Source organism: Capsicum annuum, chromosome 1 (assembly GCF_002878395.1).
Source record: "Capsicum annuum cultivar UCD-10X-F1 chromosome 1, UCD10Xv1.1, whole genome shotgun sequence".
NCBI classification, from domain to species: Eukaryota; Viridiplantae; Streptophyta; class Magnoliopsida; order Solanales; family Solanaceae; genus Capsicum; species Capsicum annuum.
The window spans coordinates 26539206-26557436 of record NC_061111.1 but is presented as its reverse complement, the minus strand read 5'-3'; the positions used below and the strand labels follow the sequence as shown (position 1 = coordinate 26557436).

At 39.1% G+C, this 18231-nt stretch overlaps 1 protein-coding gene across 1 annotated transcript in view; it reads right to left on the bottom strand.

Annotated features, from left to right (window-relative positions):
- LOC107870183 (vacuolar protein sorting-associated protein 53 A) overlaps positions 1–18231 on the bottom strand; it is a 65666-nt gene that overhangs the window by 18716 nt on the left and 28719 nt on the right. Inside the window, exons 7-9 of the mRNA XM_016716620.2 lie at positions 8408–8568; positions 8185–8326; positions 7677–7740 (exon numbers count right to left, since the gene is read on the bottom strand). Coding sequence (XP_016572106.1) covers positions 7677–7740; positions 8185–8326; positions 8408–8568 — 367 coding nt within the window. The remainder of the gene's footprint in view (positions 1–7676; positions 7741–8184; positions 8327–8407; positions 8569–18231) is intronic.

The following is an 18231-nucleotide window of genomic DNA, read 5'->3' as shown; positions in this document are numbered from 1 at the left end:
TTATACTACAATCAAGGGCACGTGTCAAACGACTAACAGATGCAAGATTAAAAGGACAACCAGGGACATAAAGAACAGAGTCTAAAGTGACAGAAGATAGGGGTTTGGCTTATCCAACTCCTTTTGGCACTGTTCGAATTCCATTAGCTAAAGTAATAGCTGGAAGAGATTGTGAATAAACAATATCAGACAAAAGTGATTTATCACCAGAAATATGATCAGAAGCACCTGAGTCCACAACCCATGATCCAAAGGTAGGAGATTGAGCAGTTGAGGCTATTGGTAGAAATATATGCTTACTGGCTTGATATTGAAGATACTCATTATATTCCTTGTCAGATAAATACACCCGTTGATCACCTACGGTGTTAGACTGAGCAATATGAGCATTTTTAGTTGGTCGACCATGCAAAGAATAACATATTCCATGAGTATGCCCAAGCCTATTACAATAACTACACTTAGGTCTAGAATAACATACGCCATAAGTATGTCCAAGCCTTTTACAATAACTACACCTAGGACAAGATCTTCCAAATCGACCATCCACTCGTCGATTCTTCATGGACTGTGACGTTTGATTTTCTGATCTTCTCATTAAGGGCTCAGATTTAATCATAGGCCTTGAACTTTTAATTTCAATATTTTTGGAGCCAAAATAAAATATCATGCCCAAAAGATATCTTGGAAATTGACTTGAAAATCCCAAGAACCAGATCTGAATTTCTGAAAAAAAAAATCCCCGAAAAGAATTGATGTCACCGGAATTAGGGTTTCGACGGTCGGAATCTTAAAATAATTGTCAGAATCTGGAAAGGAGCAAGTGGTTGGAATCAGAATAGATCGGCGACTCCAACAGAAAAAGAAACAACTCAAAAATCGACCGGAGATGGGCTCACGCGCCGGCGCGTGACGCAGATCTCGCCGAAATTTCTGGATTCCAGCTGGCGCATGGAGGGTAATTGTCCAGCAGTTTTCGTCGGGTTTTTGTTGCCTGATCTTTCCGATCCTTTTGGTGGTGGTGTATTTTTCACACAACCCACAAAATAAAAATTGACCTAAATTAGTCACCGAAATTGGCGCATGGTGACTGAGTTATCTTTTTTGATATTTCTAACCTGCTTTGATACCATGATAAAAAAATAGACCTTGGGCTTAACTCAACCTCAAAAGCTAGCTCATGAGGGAAGAATTGTCCAAGACCATATAAGGAGACCAAGAACCCTTTAACCCACCGATGTGGGACTCCAACACCCCCCCCGCACGCCCAGGGCTGGACATCTGGAGCGTGGACAATATAAGACGGGGGGCCCAACATCGGAAATAATGAACTGGGTGGGCCTGGCTTTGATACCATGTGAGAAATAATGGAGAAAAAATATTATTGAATTGTTGTCTCTAAATTATTACATTGAGACCCTATTTATAGACACTACATTCCAATCTTATTCCTAATAGGACACTACATTACAATTCCTTTCCAAATAGAATTCAATATATTATTCCTATTCATATTCTAACAGGACGAATAGAGCTACACAGTCCAGGTTAATATTTTAAAAATCGCATGTTCATGACCCTGTACCCTATCCCGACATCTAATATATGTATATATGAATGTGTGCATGTGGTTTTGACTGATTTCAGACATGCATTATTTTATTACTTTTCCTAAGTTACATGTCAGTGCTTATCATACTGACCGTCCCTGGACGCTACATCATTTCATGATGTAGGGTCCTAGGGTTTTTGTCACCTTATGCAGCATTAGGAGGTGAGGATCGTCGATAGTGGTGCAACCCACCATATGGCCTCAGACACACAGAGTCTAGCCACTACGCAAAACTACAATGGTTTGGATGAAATCGTCATGGGTAATGGTAATACCATTCCAATCTCTCATACTGGTAATGTGAATTTTAATGCATCAAATCAGCAATTCCAACTTCAACATATCCTTTGCTCTCCGGCTATTAAGAATAATCTAATCTCTGTCTCTAAGTTTTGTCAAGATAATAACTCATCTATTGAATTTTTTTCCTTTCTCTTATCTTGTGAAGGATCTGACTACGGGGGCGTCATTGGCTCGAGGATGGAGTAAAAACGGGCTGTATGAGTGGCCACCGGGGGATGTTGATGGTCCACCAAAATGCAAAGTTACTGTTTCATACAACCTGTGGCATCAACAATTAGGCCACCCTAATCGTCAAGTTTTAAATAAATTTTTGCATGATTTTAATTTACGGTGATTTGTGGGGGCCGTCTCCGGTAATATTGATTGACAAAAAACGATACTATGTTTTATTTGTCGATCAATTTTCAAGATATATATAGTTATTCACACTCAAAGCTAAAACAGAAGTTCTGAAAATCTTCAAAACTTTACATTCCATGCTTGAAATACATTTTCAAACAAAAATTTTATCCTTATATACTGATGGTGGTGGTGAATTTCAAAAATTAGATTCCTATCTAAAAATACATGGAATTAAACACTTAGTGTCCCCCCCATGTACACAACAAAGGGTAGCTTTAGTTGAACGTTGACGTCGGCATGTCATCGAGACAGCCCGCACTTTACTACACCAAGCATCCTTACCTTCAATTTTTTGGAGTTATACCTGTCATCAAGCTATTTATTTGATCAATAGGATGTCTATACCCAATCTCCAAAATAAATCACCTTTTGAAATCCTATTTCAGGCCGTGCTTAATTATAATTCCATCAAGGTTTTCGGATGCTTATGCAACCCATGGCTCAAACCTTATTCCCATAATAAATTGGAACCTCGATCCACACCATGTGTTTATTTAGGATATTCTAATAAATATTACAGCCATCAGTGTTTTGATCCAGTTAACTCCAAATTATATTTATCTAGGGATGTGACCTTTTTGGAAGACAATTTTCCTTTTCAAAATATATTTTCCAGTTTTAAAAATAAAGTTAATATTTCTTGGGATACTATTTCTGTTGAACAACCCAAGGAGGACACTCATTCAATTTCACATTCCTCGTATGAACTCCCCCCGCCAGTAACTACGTTGTCCACGGCCACTCAACGCCTGAAACTATCTCCTCCGCTTCAGATGGCGTCCCTCCACAATCAGGTAACATTCCTTCTCAAATCTCAACATCCACTCCTTCACCCACTACACAAGTCCCACAAAAATAGACTACTTCTGCTTCTTCAGCATCTCAAACATTGCCCTCACGGCCACTTATCACGTATCGCAGACAAGAAAAACCACCCATTCCTAGTCAAACTCCAAATTCTCCTCACAATCCATCTGCTCCGGCACAAAATCAGCCACAAATAGCTTTCCCCCCGCCCCAACCAATAGCTCCTCCTACTCAACCTGGCACACCAACCCAATCCCGACCAACCCGGCCAGCCACCAAAGTACACCCAATAACCACCCGCTCACAGACTAATAGCCTGAAACCTCATCAGTTTCTCACAACCACTACACCATCTCCAAAAATCCCCACAACCTATAAGCAAGCTAAGCTAACTCCCCAATGGAATTCAGTAATGCAAGCTGAATTTGATGCTCTTGTTCACAACCATACTTGGGATTTGGTTCCATGTGATTCTTCCAAAAACGCGGTGGATTGTAAGTGGCTATTTCGCATTAAACATAAACCTGACGGTTCTGTTGACAAGTACAAGGCTCGTTTGGTTGCCAAGGGATTTACTCAATGTCCAGGACTTGACTATCATTCCACCTTTAGTCCGGTAGTCAAGCCTGCTACGACGTCTTGTCCTGACTATTGCTACTCAACTTGACTGGCCTATTCATCAGTTGGATGTTAACAATGCCTTCTTAATGAAGAAGTTTACATGCGTCAGCCACCTGGATTTGAGGATTCTAGAAATCCTACCCACGTATGTCGTCTTCAGAAAGCAATTTATGGTCTCAAACAGGCTCCTAGTGTACTATCTCATTACTTTGGGTTTTGTTAAATCACATTCTGATTCCTCGCTTTTCATTATGCATAAGTATGGGTTCACTATATATATTTTAGTTTATGTGGATGATATCTTAGTAACCGGTAATCACAAACAAGGTGTTTGTTCTATCATTGAGGCACTTTCCCAACGTTTTTCACTGAAGGACTTGGGGCCTCTTCATTACTTTCTCGGTGTGAGGTAATTCGTACTTCTGCTGGTCTCTTGCTTTCTCAAGAGAAGTACACCATGGATCTTCTACATGAGGTAGCTATGGATAATTGCAAAGGTGTTTCCACGCCTATGACGTCTAATGTTATTTTTTATCCCTGACTTGATGATAATTTAGTCGATGGTTCCTTATAGCGGCGCATTATTGGTAAGCTTCATTACCTTTCTTTCACTCGTCCGGACATTGCTTTTGCTATCAGCAAGTTGTCACAGGCTATGCATCAACCGCTTATGTCTCATTAGGTTGCTCTTAAACGACTACTTTCTATCTTTGTTCAACTACTTCATTTGGTGTACTCATTGCTAAGGAGAGTGATCGTAGACTGTTTGCGTACTTTGATCAAACTGGGCAGGGGATCCTCAAGATCGCACCTCTACCACAGGTTATATTATCTATGTTGGTCGTTCTCCTATTTCATGGTCTTCGAAGAAGCAGCGTTCAGTTTCTCGTTCTACAACGGAGGCAGAATATCGGGCAGTTGCTGCTACTGTTTCTGAAACTAACTGGCTCACCCATCTTCTTGGGAAGCTTCGGTTTCCTCTGACTACTGTTCCAAGAGTTCTCTGTGACAATATTAGCACCACTTATATTTGTGCCAATCCTGTCTTCCATAGCCGCATGAAGCATGTGGCCATCGACTTCTACTTTGTCTGTGAGCAGGTTGAGAGCAAACAGATTGAGGCTACACATCTACATACTGCTGATCAAGTTGCTGATCTTCTTACAAAGCCTCTTCCCCGCGCACTTTTCAGTAAACATTTTTCCAAGTTGGGCGTAGTAGACCTTGATGCCAACTTGTGGGGGCGTAATAACGGCTAACTTATTTATTTTAGGACTTGTTATTTTTTGTACTTATCAGCTTTGTATATTTAGGATTGTATTCTAGTAAGTCTCTTTGTTACATGTAATACACAGGCTATAAAAGCCAATACGTAGGATCAATAAAAATCATCGTTCACTACCAGCTATTCTCTCTTTCTTTAGTAGAGAGGCTGTTTCCGATAGACCCCTAGCTCAAGATAAAGAATAATAAACAAGGGGATGGATGATATAACAGAAATAAGGAGTAGGGAATAATAAAATAGAAATCAGAGAAACACAAAATACGAGAAATAAGGGCAGCATGGAATAAGAAAAAAGGAACTAAGAAATAGGGAATAGGACACCCACCTAGTAGTACCATACACTCACAAACCAAAGACCCCTATGAACACCTTAACCCGGCTACACAAGATCTCTCCTGACTGCTTGCTACAACCCCCATACTCACACTAGCCTACTACCCTTATCCGCGACCTCCACACCTTTCTATCTAGGGTCATGACTCAGAAAGCTGTAGCTGCTCCATGTCATGTCTAATCACCTCCCTCTAGTACTTCTTCGGCCTACCTCTACTCCTCCTGAAGTCATCCAACGCTAACCTCTCACACCTATGAACTGGGGCATCCGCGTCCCTCCTCATCACATGCCCAAACCATCTCAGCCTTCCTTCCCGCATCTTGTCCTCCACCGAAGCCACTCCCACCTTCTCCCGGATAATCTCATTCCTAACTTTGTCTCCTCTAGTATGCCCACACATCCAACGCAACATCCTCATTTTCGCCGTCAAAAAGTTATACGATCCACTCATCTAGCTAACCTCGTTATATATATAATTATTGTCTATCATCACCATGTTATGTCTTTGTATATCTTTGTTCCCTATTGCTATCTTTAAGTCCACACAAGTGAAACACTTTCATATGTGACGATAAGCTATGATTGTCCCGATGTCTGCTTTACATGTGAGTGGTACTTGAGAGTTTATTCCCTTTCCTTCAGGTAAATCTATGGTTGGTTGTTGTGCGGTTTATGCAATCAAAATTTGTCCAGATGACCAAGTTGATTAAGCTCTCCTTATTGCCAAGGGGTATACACAGATATTTAGGTTTGATTACAGTGATACTTCCTCTGCAATGGCTATAATAGCTCGTATGTTTGCCTTTTTCATCCATGGTGGTAGTTCAACACTAGCCTCTTCCTCAATTAAACAGTAGGACTTTTTTCCACAGTGACCTTGAGGAAGAAGTCTAAGGAGCAACCACTTGGTTTGTTACTTATGGGAAATGTAGTAGCCTTGTAAGTCAATTGTGTCGGTCACTCTATGGACTGAAATAGCCTCTTCTCCTCGAGCTTGGTGTGGAAAATTTAGCCCAATAATTAGGAGTTTGGCATGACTCGTAGCGAAGATGATCACCTTGTGTTTTATCAGCATTTTGCTCCAAATCTATGTATTTATTTGGTGGTTTATGTAGACGTGATCGTTATCATTGACAATGATCAGGATGGTATCACTAATCTAAAACATCCCTTTTAGTATTTCAACTCTAAAAACATCAATAGATTAAAGTATTTTCAAGGTATTGATGTTGCTCAGTTTAGATCAGGTATTGTTATTTCATAACAAAAGCATGCCTTAGACATTCTTGAAGAGACAAGAATGATAGGATGTAGACCCATTGATACTCGTATGGATCCGACTGTTAAATTCCTACAAGGATAGGGAGAACCGCTTAGTGATCCCGAAGATATAGGTGACTAATTGGTAAGTTGAATTATATCACAATGACTACACCTGATATTTCTTTTCACGTGAATGTTATAAGTTAGTTTATGGTTTCTCCCTGTGATAGTCATTGGGATGCAGCTGTCCGCATTTTACAATATATAAAATCAATTCCAAGCAAAGGGCAACTCTTCGAGGGTCAAGGCCATGCACAAATCGACTGATGTGCAGACGTTGATTGGACAGGATCACCTTATAATAGACGTTCTACATCCGGATGTTTTGTCTTAATAGGAGGTAATTTAGTGCACTGGAAGAGTAAGAAATAGAGTGTGTTTGCTAGATTTAGGGCAGAAGCAAAATGTCGAGCGATGGTTGCAAAAACTTGTGAGCTAGTTTGGATTAAACAGATGCTCAAAGAACTAAAATTTGAAGAAATTAGTCGGATGGAACATGTGTATGATAACCAAGCGACCCTTCATATCGGATCAAATAAGGTATTTCACGAGTGGACTAAGCAAATTAAGATTGATTGTCACTTTGACTCTTAGGAAATATTATTACAAAATTTATGAATTCAACTGATCAGTTTGCAGATATTTCCACCAAGTTCCTCACCGGTCATCATATAAGTTACATATGTAACAAGTTTGGTACACACGACTTATATGTACCAACTTGAGTGGGAGAGTGTTAGAATAGGATTGTCTATAGTATCCTACACGGAGAAAATTGTAATGCCTTGCCTATAAATAGGGCGCAGTGTTATAATTAATTTACACATCTTAATAATATTTCATGAGCCTTTAATAATTCTTATTTAATTTAATACCTAAACAAAATTGAGGATTTTGATTTAGAAAAAGGCCATGGGTTTATTTCATCCATGCTGTCATGAGAAGGGATTAGTTCAAAATGATTAAGCCAACAGTTGAAAGAAACTTACTGTCAACAAGGTTGCTACATCTGGCTTTTCTTTCATGCTAACAAGGATTTCCACAAGTTGAGACCTAGAATGTAAATAAGAGAGTGAGCCAAAAGAGAGCTCAAGACAGTAGGAGGAAAGCAAAGACAACATTTTATTAGTTATTACGTAAGAACACGCAAATAGAAATCCTATAAAGAAAAGTTACTGCAGTTAAACGTAGTTCTACTAATGAGAAAGGGCATTGTCAGATAGAACAGGGAAAGTTTGTCTCCTCATGGAATCAACGTCTGAGAGAGTTTTAACTAGTAATAACCATGATGATACCATTGAAAATTCCTTTGAAAGGTAGAGGATGCAATGCAATTTGAGAAATAATTACTGGTACCATGAGAGTTTTTCGGGTACATAAGATGCTGGGAGGAATTCCCACAGGAGAATTTGTTTCAACATGCTGCTTAGATCATTGAAGTAATCATACTTTCTTCAGGCAGCCAAAAAAAGGGGTGAGAAGAAATCAATATCCTACCTTGTCAACTTGCAGAACTGAATGCAAAGCAAATAATCGATGTGCCATGAACGAGGGAAAATTTTCCATATCTCCTCATTTGTTCTTAGCCGACGCTTGATCCAAGCATATCTTCTTTCAGTTTTGTCCAACTTAGCTAGTTCTGTAGTTGCAAATCCAACAGGCAGTTAGGAACCCATACATCCAACTGTCTTATGAACTAATCAAACTTGAATTTAGGAACCTGCTCCTTCAAATATCTGCTGGTACGAGGTGAGTTCTCTATTACAAAAAATTTTCACCAACTCTTCTCTAACAGAAGGCTCGAGAGCGTCAACAACTAAGGACGCGTCTGATAACTGCTGCAATAGATTACTTTCTTCTGTCTCCTTCCCTGTGCCTAAACTGTAAGTGATGAAAGAAAATTGAGAAAAATGATGGAAACAACAAAGAATAAAGACATGCAGTATCAAGTAAATATATATATATATATATAAACACAAATATATATATATATATTATATGCACACACAAAAACACATACATATACATACACACCCAATACTTCTTCATGTCTCCCTGGAAGATTACTTTAATTATTGAAATTCCAACAGTGAACTCATCTAGTTCAAGGCAGCGTGTACACTAACACAATCAAAACATTGGAAAATTTTAGAACTCAAATTTTCATTAAAGAAGAAATATCCAGTGAAGTTTAAAGTATACAGAAAAAAATATCAGAGCAGGACTGTATCTTTTGTAATCATCTATACTATATTAAAAGTGGAAAGTCCCAAAGTTGAATTCCAATCCATTAAAAATTGAACGACCATTTTATTCTTACTCAAATACTATTCCTTCAATATTTTGTACCAAAAAGAAGATAAATAAACCTCAATTCAATGTTTTTGCTTTAAGTGCACGTTATGCGAGGCTGCTAACATACACTGAAACCTAAAAACATGGTCTGCTGGCACAAACTCAGGCTACGACAGCGACGACAACTACTCTAGTGACCCCTGCTAGTGGCACTCAACACCTTCAGCCATTGACATTCGAAAGCTTTACTAAAGGCAACAAGGGAAAAGAACAAGTGGGCTTGCATGCGCCTCAAAGGCTCCAGTTCTTTGAAATTGAGACCTCCTCGAACACAACTCCAGCTGAGGAGAAGCTTGCAGATGCGTCTCTGCCGGAGGGTAAAGCCGCTCAATTCACAATGGAAACTCTCAGATGGGTAAGCCTCTTTCCTATATCCCTCCTGTTGTGCGCAGTGGTAAAATGATAGTCACCGTAGTTAAGGATGAAATAAAAGAGAAAAAGGATTGCAGGAGCACAACACCGATTGGATATGTATTAGGTGATAACCCGTTTGAAAAATCCATGGACAGCTATGTAACTGTTGTTTGGGGATTTGTCTCAAAGCCTTGAATTCTTCGTCCTAACAAGGGTTATTAACTTTCCAAGTTTGATACGATAAGGGAGAGGGACCTGGTAATGCAAGCTGGACCATACACTTCCATAACAAGCCTTTCATACTGAAGCATTGGGAAATTGATTTCTGTTTTGATCCAGACTGTCTGATTACTATTCCTTTGTGGGTCAAATTCCCTAGGCTACCAGTAGGATATTGGTAAATAGAGGCTTTGAGTAAACTGGCAATATGAGGTGGTTTTCATAAAGTTTGAAATAGACATGAACATGAACAGGATTTAAAATCAAAAGAATGAATTCAATTTATGAGATATCTAAGAATTTCATGGAGGATTCAAGAATTAAGGCACAACCACAATTTCATGGAGTTTTTTATAATTTCTTAAAGCTAGATTTCAATAAAATCATCCCAAGTAAAGGAAATTAAATTGGGAATTTGGGTCAAAACCCTGACATAAATACAACTAAAATAAACTTTGGAATCGTGGGGGGTGGGGATGGACAAGATTTCTGCACTAAAATAACCTCACATACCTTGGAGGAGAAGATGAAACTTGAAAGAAGAGTCAGGGAAGAACCTTTCTTGACTTCTAGCGTTGTTTTTCCCTTGAACCTTGCTTTTGATGATGGGGAGGGGTAGGAGAAGTGATGTGTATGAAACTTAATGGTTTTTTTTTTTTTTTTTTTTTTGAAACTGCAAAAAGCTTATTCAATGGTTTCTAACTGATAAAAGTGGGTTTTAATCATGCAAGAGGGTTTTAAAACGTTTATAATGAGTACCCAAAAGCCCTAGGACAAAATTACCCCTAAGTGGACAAAGCGCTCGATCTCCACTACCTAAAAGGCTTGGGGCGTCACTTGGGGTGCTGCACCAGGCATTTTCGACAGTAGCCCGTCTGTTCTAACTGTCCCTCAATAAAACACACCTAACTTTCTACTCGAGACTTGGATTGTCGAGTAGTAGGTGGCATTGGAAAAAAGGCTCAAAAACCTTCAATTTGGTAGGTAATGGATCGTGTAACTCTTCATATTCAAGGAGGAATGCTCGTTTGAAGTTCACTCTAGTAGAAAATTAAATGAAAACTTAATTGGTAGAGAAGCTTTCAACTCAACTTTTTGAAACTGGTAACTCTGTATATTTCTCCAAAAGCAGTACATACGTTGTATAGAATCCGCATTATCATTTACTATACTAGCCTGCTATCTCTTATCTAAATTGAATCTAGGACATCAATTGTAGAGATAGAATCATTTGAGTACACTTGATTACACCAAAAACATAGTAACAAAAGACACTTAGGCTTAAACTTTTGCATACTACTCTCTATGCTCTCAAAACATCTAGTATTCCTCTCCTTCCATATAGTCCACTAGATACTTGCAGGGATAATTCTCCATCTGTCTCTATTTTTTTGCGTGCACACCAGCTTCCTCCCATCTATGAATTGTTTTTGTAATCTTTCCAGGCATAATCCAGGAAATGCCCCTGAGATTTAGAAACATCCTCCATAGTTGTCCAGTGACTTTGCAATGAAGAAAAAGATGATTGTCTCCATATTCCCCCCCCCCCCCCCAAAAAAAAAAACATCGAGGGCACAATTGTATCTCTCTTCATCAAATTGAGTGAGAGCAGCTCTTTTAGCCAGCAGCCAGACAAAGCATGCTACTGTGCGTGGAACTTTGTTTTTCCAGATGCCTTTCCAAGGTCAGTTTCTTATACATTGGGGGGTTTGGTTCATCCAACTATTAGCATTACTCACCTTAAACTGGCCCTTCATGCTACCTTTCCGGCATAGAGTATCTTGATTTGTTATCTAAACCATTGAACTAGTCAATAGTATTAAAGAAGACTGCTACTCTTTGAATTTCCCAATCATTCAACTGTCTTCTAAAGTTGAAAGTCCATCCTTGGTGTCTCCATAAGTCTGCGATTGTCCTTTGTTGGTGAGAGACTAATGCATAGATGTCTGGAAACTGAATTTCTAGTCTTCCTATCTCATGCCACTCATTTTTTCAAAAGTCAGTTTTGCCTCCATTTGCCACTTTAATCTTTGTGTTGCCTCCAATGGATCTCCATAAACTAACTCCATATGGTGTGGTGATTTCCTTTGTCATCCAATTATCTTCCTCTTCATACTTAGAACTAATGACATTTCTCCATAGAGATTGATCGTCATTACAGTACTTCCAAAGCCATTTCGTTCTTAGGGCCTTACTCTGAAATTTCAGATTCTGGATTCCTAATCCTCTTTGTCTTTTCCCTACAATCACTGCCTCTCATTTGACCAAGTTGTATCCCTTTCTTTCATTGTTTCCTTGCCAAAGAAACTCCTTCCTTATCTTGTCTAGTCTGTTGATGATAGCCCTACAGGAATATGAAAGACATACATCATGTAAGTTGGCAGAGAATCAAGGACAGAGTTAATGAGAGCTTATCGACCTTCCCTGAACAAGTACTGACTCTTCCACCTTGCCAGTTTCTTTTCACATTTTTCGATTACACCATTCCATATTTCTGCGTATTGTGAATTTGCTCCCAATGGCATTCCCAGATAGACCGTGGGTAGAGTTCCCACTTCTCCACCTAAATTGAGTTCAGACACTAAATTTTGCACCTCATTAATAGGTTATAAAAAGCTTTTCCTCTAACTAATGTGAAGCCAGGAGATCCCTTCAAACAACACGAAAATCACCCTTAGGATCTTAAGTTGCTCCTCTTCATCTTCACTTATGATAATAGTGTCATCTACATATTGCAAATGAGTTATCTCTAGATTTTCTCCTCCATTTCTAGCCACGTCAAAACCTCTGAACCAACCATTTGTATTTGTTGTCTTGATCATGCTATTAAGACCTTCCATAGCTAATAAAAATAAAAAAGGTGAGAAAGGGTCTCCTTGTCTAAGACCCCTTTGTGCACTAAAGAAGTCTGTTGGTGAGCCATTTATAAGCATAAAAAATCTCCCAGTAAAGATGCAATATTTGATCCATTGTATCAATTATTGGACAAATCTCATTCTCCTCATAGTATCCAGTAAGGACTCCCAATAAACATGGGCATATTCCTTTTCGATGTCTAGCCTACAAAGGATTCCAAGTTTTTTTTTGTTTCAATCTGGAGTCAACGACTTCATTCACTATAAGTACTGCATCCATGATTTGACTGCCTTTGATGAAGGCCATTTATTGTGACTCAACCAACTTCCCCATCACATCTTTCAATCTTTCTGTCAATACTTCGGCAAATAGCTTGTATATGCTACCTATCAGACTAATTGGTCTGAATTTCCTCAGCTCTTTGGCTCCTTTCTTCTTTGGGATGAGTGATATGAATGTGGCATTAAGGCTTTTCTCACACATTTCTTGTTCATAAAAGTTCTCAAAGGCCAACATGATGTCGTGCTTCAGTATCTCCCAACACTTTATGAAAAAGCCCATGGTGAAGCCATCAGGACCAAGTGCCTTGTCTATTGCACATAATTTTAAACACTTCAGGACTTCATTTTCTTCAAAACCCCTTTGTAGCTTCTCTTTTTCCTCTTTTGTGAGTCTAGGACAATTTGGATGTATATAAGCTGGTCTCCAGTTTATGGTTTCTGAGTATAGTTTTCTGTAATAATCTACCACTTCCATTTCAATTCTGTTTGGATCCTGAGTCAACTCCGCTTGGATCAAGAGTTGGTCAATGTTGTTGTACCTTCTATGAGCATTTGCCAGTTTGTAAAAAAAACTGGTGTTTCTATCCCCCTCCTTTAACCATAGTGACCTTGACTTCTGCCTCCAAGAAATCTCTTCGTTTTTTATCAATTCCTCATACTCTAGCATACTTATTGCCCTTCTTTCTGTCTCGTCATCTGTCAATCTTCTCTTCTCCATTATTCCATCAAACACCGGCAATTTGCTTAGCGGAATTTTTGTTCTTGTTCATAGGTTTCCTTGCTCCATTCCTTGAGCTTGATTTTTAGAGCTTTAAGCTTAGAGGCAAGAATGTAATTGGGTCTTGATCCTAGGCGTATTTATACGATTAAGTGTTAATTATTTCCCATCCTTTAGACTATTTAGTGAGCTACATTGCATATATAGTCATTTGATTGAGCTTAACTTGTGTTCGTGAACTAATGGATATGATTAGTGTTTCAGGACTAGACTTTTGCAAAGATTGAGCTTGATGTGAATGTCAATGTCGAGCTTGTGGATGATGTAAGGTGTTAGGATCAATATCGGGAAGCAAAAAGAGCTTAAAGAAAGTTGGAAAGGCATCTATAAAGCATAGGACACGAAGCAAAGTGGAGAGACAACACCATATTGGGAAATTGGAGTTTGAAACATAGCTCCATGCCACGGAAGCTGAGCCATGCGATAAGGGTGTGGCATGAAGCTCGCCAAAAATTGAATGGCACAAAACAATATTGATTCGCGATAAGAGCATGCCATGCCCCTTGAGCCACGCGACAAGGGCGTGGCATGGAGAGGTGTTTTCGACAACTTTTACCCTTCTACTATAAATAGGACACTTGTTTTATTTTGTGGATCATAATTGGACGACTTGGGAGAGAACAAACACACGAGGGAGGATCCAAATAGGGTTTTTATTCTGCTCTTTTCATTACTTAATTCTTGTATGAACTACATTAATTCAGTGATTGTAAAGTAGATTATGATTTATGAGTGGCTAAAAAACCTCTTTCTAGGGTTAAGGCTACGAACATGATTACTTAGCATTCAATTACGTTGGTTTAAAGTTGATTATCATATTTGGTTGTTCATACATTCTTGCAATTACTATTCTATTGATTTGCGACCTTTAGAATACACCTATATTTCTATTGTGAGCCCGGAAGGAGGAACATTAGATTCGAACATGGAACATATCTTGTTTATTGAATGAATTAAAGATAGGAATCGCGATTAGGATAGGAATATACCTAATTCGCCCCATTTGGCTCGAACACGGAATGTCATACAAATGCGATTGAATTAGTTCTCACATCATCGCTCATTACAGAGGCTGAGCCAGAATTTCAAGTAAGGGAATTTAATATTCAAATAAAACTATTTCGAAGGGGGTTCAACACCTACTATAACCACATAAAAAATAATTTTAATCATATAAATGGTATATTTTTCCGTCGAAAGGGGTTCGGACGAACCCCCTAAAGAGGGCTGGCTCCGTCTCTACCGCTTAACGATGTAGTAGTGGGGTTAATTTAGATAGACGATTAGAGGCTCAAAAGACCATAATCATGTTATTAACCCCGTGAATCAACAACTAAGATAGTTAACTTGACCAACAAAATTGTATAGCTTTGTAGGATTGTTCAAATTGCCTCAACCATGGATTCCTCCTTAATATTGTTTCAAACACTTTATATTCTCGTTATTGTTTATTGTTACGTTTTAAATCCTCAAAACTCAAACTCTCCTTTGGTTATAACTCGCACTTATTTAATCTTATTAGTAACGCTAGAGTTAAATTGCTTGCTAAACACCAAATCCTGTGGGGTCGATATTTGGCTCGAAAGGGACACTTTATTACTTGCACGACCACGTAGACTTGCGTTTGCGGTAGGACGCAACAAGTTTTTGACGTTGTTGCCGAGGACTTGAAAGATTAGCAACTCTCTGATTTTTAGTTTTACTACTCAGTTTGATAAGTGTTGACGACTTGGTCTTAGCTTCTAAATTTGCAGGTACAGGTTTAAATCTCAAGTAAGTTGGCAAGGGAAAGGGATTTGGTTGAACCAGATCCCAAACCTGAGCGACACTTGAACCAATTGCAGAGAGAAGCAACACTTTTCTATCCCATCCCGTAAGTTCAACAGGGCGAAGCCATTCCTGCAGTCATGGGTAATGAACAACTAGCCCGCAAGATAGTGCGCGAAGTGGCAATCCCACTCACAACTAATGTTACCAGCATCCACAGACTGGCTGCAGAAGGTCGATTTAAGCTCAAGCAAAACATGGTGCAATTGCTGCACAGTAGTGGGCAGTTCACAGGCTGGTCACATGAGGACCCACAGGTCCACTTACAAAATTTCTCGGAGATCAATGACACTTTTATTTCCGCAGGAGTCTCCACAGACTACGCGAGGCTCACACTCTTCTCATTCTCATTATTGGGGGAAGCGTAGATATGGTTGAAGCCAAAACCTTCAAACTCAATCACAACTTGGGACGACTTGGCATAGAAAATACCTCATCCGACTACAAGGTTGAGGAGTGAGATTCTGAGTTTCAAACAAAAGCCAGATGAGAATCTCTATCATGCATGGGAGAGATTCTAACTCTTTTCTAAGGGATTGTCCGTATCACCAACAGATCAACAAGGTATTAGCTCATACTTTTGCTGAAGGAGTTAACCATAACACAAAAATTTTGCTAGATTCAGCTGCAGGTGGTCAGGTGTTGGAGAAAACTTATGATGAGTTAAACACTTTCCTTAACCGAATTACATAAGGTAATCTGAATGGCACGGTGATGTATCTAGAAGTGTGGTAAAAAAGCCTGCATGTATGATTGAGGTCGACACTATCACACCCTTCACTACATAATTGGCTGCCTTTCAGAACCAAATGATGACGCAGTTCAACAAGTTGAGTGTAAATCAACCTCAAGCCAAAGTTAATGCAATTCAGCAGGGCCAGACTTGGGGTGAAATTTATGGAGGTAATGGTAACTTTGCAGACTTATGCGAAGCAACTCCGAACTCAGTGAACTTTGTAGGCAATGCACAAAAGGGAAATCAAAACTATCGTAATACCTACAACCATAATTGGTAGAGTCAGCCCAGTTACTCATGGGGCAACAGTCAGGCTCAACCTCAATAATTTCAGCAACAACAAGGTATTCAGAACAATGCTCAAGCCAGCAATATAGAAGAGACTTTGAAAAAGATCTTGGCCAACCAAGAACAAATGGCTGCCGAAATTAAAAAAAAAAAAAAAACAACTAGCTAAGAAAAATTTAAAGACACAGTTGGCCAGTTAGCTCAAGCAAAGACACAAGACCTCAAGGGGGTTTGCATAGTGATACAGAAAATCCAAAGCAAGTGATAGCAATCACCTTGAGGAGTGGTAGAGATCTAATTGACAAACTTCCAAAGAAAAATCATAAGGTACAAGCAGAGTTGGTCCCACAGTAAGCTAGTAAGAAGCAAGTGGCAGCCAAAGAAGCTGAAAATTTGGAGAAGTCTTAGTACCCAAAACCAAAGGCAGCTGAGCAATCACAAGAGAGACCGCCACCACCATTCCCTCAGAAGCTTAAAAAGGCCAAAGAAGACGCTTGTTTTAATAAGTTCTTTGACACGTTCAGAGAACATCACATTAACCTTCCTTTGTTATTAGATGTTTCACAGGGAATGTCTAAGTATGCTAAGTACTTAAAAGATGTGGTGACAAACAAGACGAAGCTTGGTGACATTAAGATGGTAGCACTTACTAAAGAGTGAAGCTCTGTGGTGATAAGCAAGATGCCCAAAAAGCTCAAGGATCCTGGTAGTTTCACCCTCCCCATACAAATTGGTAAAAGTGATATGGTTCATGCTTTGAGTGATTTAACGGCAAGCATCAACTTAATGTCCCTATCAGTATTTAATACTCTTGGTTTGGGAAAATCAAGGCCCTGTTCAGTCATGCTCCAAATGGCAAACAGAACAAGAGTGGTTCCCGAAGGAATTATAGAGGATGTTCTCATTAAGGTTGGTAAATTCATTATTCTTGCTGACTTTATTGTTCTTGATTATGATGCAGATGACAGGGTGCCAATCAAATTACGACATCCATTCTTGGCTATTGGAGGAGCATTGATAGATGTGAGAGAATGTGCTCTTAAAAGGAGATTGAATATTAGTCTTCGAAATGTACAAAGCACTCAATACACCTTCACACTACAAAGATTTGTGCATGATCACAGCTATGGAAGTGGATGAGAGTGGGGTGGAGTGTAAACCTCCAATTACCTCTTCGGACTCTCTCATGGAGTTGCCCAAGTCAACAATTAAGCTTAAAATTGCAAACCTTCAAAGGGAGCCTGAAAATGTAAGTGTAGAAAGAGTTGCAGACCACGAGAGTAAGCACTTAAGAGGTCAGAAAAGAATAAGAAGATGTGTTCCGAATAGGAGAAAAAGGATGAGAGACTGCGGTTAGAAGTTGTGAGCTTAGTCGTGTCGCAACAATAAATCAGGCGCTGCTTGGGAGGCAACCCAAGTTAAGGTAGTTACTTTATTTTCTAGTTTTTTTTTTGTATCACCTTTGGTTTTGGTTCTGTTTTGTGTTGACAGGTTGAAGAAAAGTCTGAGTACCGAAGATCTTAGCTAAGGAGCCTGGCAAAAACTGAGTGTTGGGTCCTCCGGACCTCTTTGATAATCATAATTCTACTAGTTATGCCTAAAGACCTTAAGAAGTATATCTATCCTTATTTTTAATTTATATTTTTGGGACAAAGTATAATTTAAAGTGTGGGGTAGGGAGTCTTCCAATTGGCTAGGGAGAAGTGTTGCTATATGATTTTCATTTTGATTTATTTTTGAGTTTTTGACTAAATTTAAAAGAAACTACAAAAAGATTTTTTCTTTGTTTATTTTTAGTTTTTAGTGTTTGATGCATTGTCTGTCTAGTAGAAGCACACTTCACCCACCCC